The sequence below is a fragment of the Canis lupus genome, chromosome 10, assembly GCF_048164855.1.
Source record: "Canis lupus baileyi chromosome 10, mCanLup2.hap1, whole genome shotgun sequence".
Taxonomy (NCBI): Eukaryota; Metazoa; Chordata; class Mammalia; order Carnivora; family Canidae; genus Canis; species Canis lupus.
In genome coordinates, this window is record NC_132847.1 from 52,113,042 (window position 1) to 52,119,041 (window position 6,000).

Genomic DNA, 6,000 nt, shown 5'->3' on the forward strand with positions numbered 1-6,000 from the left:
CTCTTCCATTTTTCTGCCTACATTGTTCATTGTCTGCAGGTTACGGGCAGAGAGGTGGGTGGAAGGGATTTTCAGAAGAGCAGGAACAGATGATATTAACTGTGGTGATTTCTCATTTCAGGAAGGATTTAAAGTTTGTCAGTGACATTGAAAAAGAAATGGAAGCCCTTGTGGAGGCCGTGAATAAGGTTGAAGTCAAAACATCCAACTGGACGTGTCTCTAAGGCCAGCTTGATCAAAAAATCAAGTCACAGAAACACCACCAGTATAGAGTAGTGATAGGAAAAAGTTACAACTTCTAGAAAATCCTTATCTTTCCCAGAAGCCCAGCCATTATAACATCCATGGAAGCCTTGTCCTGGTTCAGCAAAGATATCCTCAATCAAATTCAGCACAAATAAAAAAATCTTAGCTCAGTGCCTAAGATTGGATGAAGCAGCTCTGGACATCCGAGGGTATTCAGTAGTTAACAGCTGAGTGACTATGTAGGGTATTTAGGAAGATATGATCTCTGAGGGATTATTGTGTGATAGACTATTGTATGATGGTTCCTTATTACCCCCAAGCAGGGTAGAAGCTGTTGGGTAAAGATAAAAAATTGGGTGACTATAGTTGAAGAATAATGGGATGGACTCCTTCAAGAGAGTGAAGCCCTTGTCCTGAAGGTAGCTAGAAGGGAAAAAGTCTTTAATTTAGCCAGAAGCAGCCCACCCCAAGGTGGCTCCCTCTTTATTCTGTGGGGACCGTGAGTGAGTACAAGGTGCCTGTATTAGTTCCATATCTAATGAAAATGGGTTTCCTTTTCACCATCTCCCTTAGCCCCTGCCCTTTCTCCCTTCCTTCCTTCTGTTCCTACTTCCCAGGATACTAACATGTAGGAGAAAATGGAATCGTTGTTCCTAACTAGGAAACCTGCACAAATGTATTTCTCTGCTAGTTTGTCTGTACCTCTACACTCATTATTTTTAGTATAGAACATATTTTTAGAAGAAATGAGATTGTTTTGTTTTTTTATGTCTTCAATTTATTTAGTAATTTCTTGTGTATATCACTTAACTCCCAAGTTCCTAGCCCCTCAGGAAGAACTGTTATACTGTCCACTTAGTTTCTTTTCACTTACCCTTGATCCCTATCCCTGGCCAGCTGCTCCTGTTGTGGTTCACAGAATAGATGAAGGAAGTGCATTAGCTCTCATCCTCCCAAACCCCTCAGCTTACATGGCAGCCAGCAAAATACTGTTTGCTGTGGGCCTCTAAAACTCAGCCACTTATGCTGACCCAGCTGTTTTGGTAAAGTGGGAAGGGCCTTTGTAAGTATATTCTGTTTTCAAGATGATTTTATCAATCAGTCATCTTTTCCCTCAATACAGGGAAAGAATAGTAAGAAGAGCCATTGCTTCCCTCCCATGAACAGAGACCACCGCCGGATCATCCACGACCTGGCCCAAGTGTATGGCCTGGAGAGCGTGAGCTATGACAGTGAACCAAAGCGCAATGTTGTCGTCACTGCAATCAGGTGAGTTGATCTTGCCATCACAGGAGGAACTGCTTGTTATGGCAGGTTGGACCTCGGAAACAAGGTCTATCAATATTTGCTTGCCTTACTTTCTCTTCTAGAAGAATAGAAAATCTGCTTCTGGGCTAGCCATTCTGACATGATCAAAAGGTCTGAACCTAGGGCTCCTGGGTGGCTCAGTCAGTTAAGCATCTGCCTTCGGCTAGGATCATGATCCCAGTATGCTGGGATCAAGCCCCACAGCAGGTTCCTTGCTCAGCAGGGACTACTCCCTCTCCCTCTGCCTGCTGCTTCCCCTCCTTGTGTTCTTTCCCTCTCTGTCAAATAAATAAAATCTTTAAAAAAATAAATGAATAGTGATCTGAACCAGAGAGCAAAAAAGCCCATGCCTCAGTCTCTAGGACAGACATGCCTAAAGACATCCAAGGTTCTTGTCTGCCCCAATTCATGAGTGACACTGAAGGTAGTAGCATTTCCTCAGGCACAGGGAATAGACTCTCAGTGCCTGCCCATCACATCAGTTTGTCCCTTTTTTCCTTGTCACCCTGGCAGGATGGAAACAAAAAAATGCTGGACTCTGATTCAAGGTATCCCCTGTAAAAACAGTGTTTGCCATGAGAGGAAACTGAGACTGTAGTGTGAGCCAGGAAGTGGCAAGTAGGATCTAGAATCACTGTCAGAATCTGACAGAGTCGGTAGGTCCTTACCAATAAAGAAAACTCAAGTATAGGAGGGAAAGGAAGCAAGTAACAGGCCCAGACAGATGTGAGTGGAAGAGACGAGGGTTAAATGAAGGTGACCATGCCTGAGAAGGGACAGGTCACATTGGAGTATTCAACAGCAGCACAGTGAAAGTCATGACTGAATTTCCAGCAGTCTGCCTGTCTCCACAAACAATTCTCACTTTTCAGTACTTTGTTTTCTGACTTATCAGGGGAAAGTCCATTTGTCCTCCTACCACGCTGATTGGTGTCCTTGAAAGGGAAATGCAGTCACGGCCTCCACCACCAATTCCTCATCACAGACATCAGACAGACAAGTAAGGATCCTTCAACTACTTTCCAAAGGCCCTATCTATTCAGAGAAGCCCAGGACTCCACCAGCCATTGGTGACTTCTCAGGCCTAGCCTTGGGGTGCTTTGTTCAAATAAATAAGGTTTGACTGGGATGTCAGACATTTGTTCATACCAGAGGGGTCCTAAGTTTAATGTTTATAATGCCCACTTCCCCTCAGGGGAAGAGTCATTGGAAATAACTTCCATGTTGTAGGTGATGACATTGGGAAGTGGATTCAATCTGTCACACCAGAGGACTTAGGAACATCACATGGTTCACAACAGTTATTCTGGAGGTGAAAGTGGGATAGTGGGTCAGGGTTGCAATGAAGGTAGAGATTTTTGTGTTTTGCCCTGTCTACTTCTCTATGGTTTGAATAATTTTTACAACAAAAACATATATTCATGATTTAAAGAGAAAAGAAAACCACATTGGCAAGCAGCAAGTCTCAGATAGGAACAAGAAAGGAACACCATCCCTTGCTCTCTTTTTGAGGCAGCATTGCTGAAAGTTGCTCTGAAACCCAGCAGCGTCCCTAATGCTGTTCTGGCCTTCATCACAGAAGCCCTACCAGGACCTCTTATCCAAAACCTCTAGGAGGGTGGGAAAGAGCTGCTTACAGGGTTACCAAGATGGCTATAGCAATCAGTGTTCTGTAGGACCAGCCAGGACAGCTAGGTGTTGACTATTGAGCATAACCTTGGCAAGGATTAGTGTAGTTGCTCAGGACCAGCCCTGCTTCGCTCCTGGAGAGCAGGTGGCCTGCATTCTAGTCAGCCTAGCTACATATATCCACATGGGCAGTGGTTTGGGAAATGTAAAGGTATTCCACGCATTATTCCATAGCCATGCCCAATACCATCTTGACATAACCATGTGGGATCTTTGGCCTGTTTAAGCCACGCTCTTTTCTTTCCCCCTTCGTTTGCTTTATTTTTTTATAAAACCTTATTGTGGAAAACTTTTAAAGTAGAGACAGTAGTGTTAATATAGTGAACCCCTATGTGCACATCACCAAATTTCAGCAGTTCGAAGCCCATGTGGGCCCACTGTCTTATCAAAGCTTTTTTGCAAATGGTAAATCAGCTGATCCTTAACTTTCTGAAGACCTCAGACTATTTCCCCCCAACAAGAAAAGATTGATCATTCTTTGTTTGCTTTTCAGGAGTCCTGTGAGCAGTAATTTACAGAAAATAGCCAAGGAACCAGTAATTGACTACTTTGATGTCCAGGACTGAGAAGATCAAGATGCACTTAGATAAAAGAATGATTAGGTGTGATGGGACTCGTTTGCCAGCAGATAAATCATGCTTGTTCCTAACTGTCTGGTGGACTCACACACAGCCTCAGATACTATCTTGTACTGATACATCCAAAGCATGAGTGTATCAGAAATCCTTCATCCGCTATTCCGTCTGTATAAAGTGTTTCAGTATGGCCAGATCTCTAATTAGATGGTCACTAGTGATTCAGTCATGTATTTGCAGAGGCTCTGCCATCACTGCGATTGCTTAGAGGGCTGGGGGAACATTGGGTTTGATTTGGACAAAACAGAATTTTAGCCTGAAAGTGGCACTTAGTCATAGCCTCAGTTGTCCCAGTTACCCATCCTCCTCTTAAAAATGCCTGCAACATCAGCTGCACCTCCTTTTTGAATTAATCCAAACTGATCACAATCTTTGGAAAGACACAAGTGAACTTCTCAGTCCAAAATATGAAACGTTGAATTGGTACCATATCTGGAATCACATGTGTTGTGTTAAACTTAGCTATCTTTTCTGAGTCTTTTGCCAAAAACTCTCATAGGTCTATCTGGCTAAACTTTTCTTAGGAGTTCTTAATGCCATCAGTTCTCGACCTAGGAAAGGAGGGAGAGTGCTTTACAGAATTCCATTTTCTAGAGTCTTGGGGCATGGCTCATGTGACCTCACTGAGCCTGGCTGGTGACAGTTTAACTATAAAAACCATGGTAGTAGAATACCATAGAGCAGGTTCCTCCTCCTACCAGGTTTGCACTATGGCCTCTGTATTAACTAATGTAGCCCTAACTCTCCCTCTGATTGAGAAAAATCTCAAGTGGAATTTACCTTTCCTGTGTTGCTTTCTCTCAGGCCTGCAGCATCTGTATTAGCTCTCCTTGTCTCTGAGCTCTGGACTTCTGTTTAAATATTCACAAAAGTATGTGGACAGTGCAGGGCTTATTCCAGCACCCTCTGGAGGCATTCTTGAGTCTCTGTTAAGGCAGGCACATTGACTGTTAACATTAGTTTGACCCTCTCTGCCTTGACACTCCTCCAGCTTAGAGGCTGGACTTCCAATAACTTCTTTGTCCAGAGCAAGCCCAAGCCCCAGAGCAACACAAGATTTCAGAAGTGATGTCACAAAACCGCCATTTTTCAGAGAAAGAGTAGGGTCACCCTTTGGTCCTAACCCAGGCAATCTACCTCGAGAGGCAGCAGGTACAGGAAGGAGCAAGAAGAAGCAACTGGAGGGAGGAGACAAAACTACAAAACTGCCTCTATCTGGACCCATTTAGTACAGGGTCAGTGGCCCCAAACACAACAGGAAGCCCACGAGCATGTTAGAAGCAGTGGTTCAGTGGATGAACTGCCCATGGAGAACATCTCAGAATTCAGGAGGCAGGAGACCTGATTTTAGATGCCAGTTCTGCCACATAACTTGCCACTTGGTCAAATGGAGAAATCACCTGCCTTACCAGGGTTGTGAGGATTAAACAAGATACAGGGAGGTACCTGATCTATTGTGGGTGCTGTTACATACTTGAGGGGCACCTGACTGGCTCAGTTGGTAGAGCATCTGACTTGATCTCAGGATCATGAGTTCAAGCCCCATGTTGGGTATAGAGTTTACTTTAAAAAAAAAAAAAAAGAGAGGCCCCTGGGTAGCTTTAGCTCAGTCAGTTAAGCATCTGACTCTTGATTTTGGGTCAGATCCTGATCTCAGTGTTGGGAGATCAAGCCCCTCATTGGGCTCCACATTGGGCATGGAGATTGCTCAAGATTTTTTTCCTCTGCCCCTCGCCCCACTTCTCCCACTCCCCCTTACCCTCTCCCTCTCTTAAGAAAAAAAAAAAAAAGATACTTGGTATCTGGAAAACATATAAGCGTCTTCATATTAGCCAAGTAAAGTTACAGAATGCTAAACAGATTTCTTCTGGTGAATGCTTATGTGCCTACCCCATGCAGCCTTGTGCTAAGGCTGTAGTCTGTTCTTTCAGTTAGTAATCCAGCAGAGAACACATACTTGAATGAATTTTTTTTTTTTTTTTTTTTTTTTTTTTTTTTTTTTTTTTTTTTTTTTTTTTTTTTTTTAGATTTTATTTCTTTGAGAGAGAACACATGCAGGGGGAATAGCAGAAAGAGAGAGAGCAGCAAGCTCCCTGCTGAGCAGGGAACCCGATGCAGGCCT

General features: G+C 43.6%; 1 protein-coding gene and 1 non-coding gene across 5 annotated transcripts in view; both read left to right on the forward strand.

Annotated features, from left to right (window-relative positions):
- Positions 1–4,309, forward strand: part of NFX1 (nuclear transcription factor, X-box binding 1) — a 75,559-nt gene extending 71,250 nt beyond the window's left edge. For 3 of the 4 annotated variants that reach the window (XM_072841663.1, XM_072841665.1, XM_072841664.1), the window contains 4 exons: positions 122–188; positions 1,370–1,515; positions 2,450–2,554; positions 3,737–4,309. In XM_072841663.1, the coding sequence (XP_072697764.1) occupies positions 122–188; positions 1,370–1,515; positions 2,450–2,554; positions 3,737–3,809 (391 nt within the window). In that variant the 3' untranslated portion in view covers positions 3,810–4,309. Of the gene's footprint in view, positions 1–121; positions 226–1,369; positions 1,516–2,449; positions 2,555–3,736 lie in introns of those variants that run through there. The other variant, XM_072841667.1, reaches the window with a different exon arrangement.
- A 1,052-nt stretch (positions 4,310–5,361) lies between these two features.
- Positions 5,362–5,432, forward strand: TRNAS-UGA (transfer RNA serine (anticodon UGA)). The gene has a single exon. It is a non-coding gene; the product is annotated as a tRNA-Ser (tRNA).
- Positions 5,433–6,000: the final 568 nt, after the last annotated feature.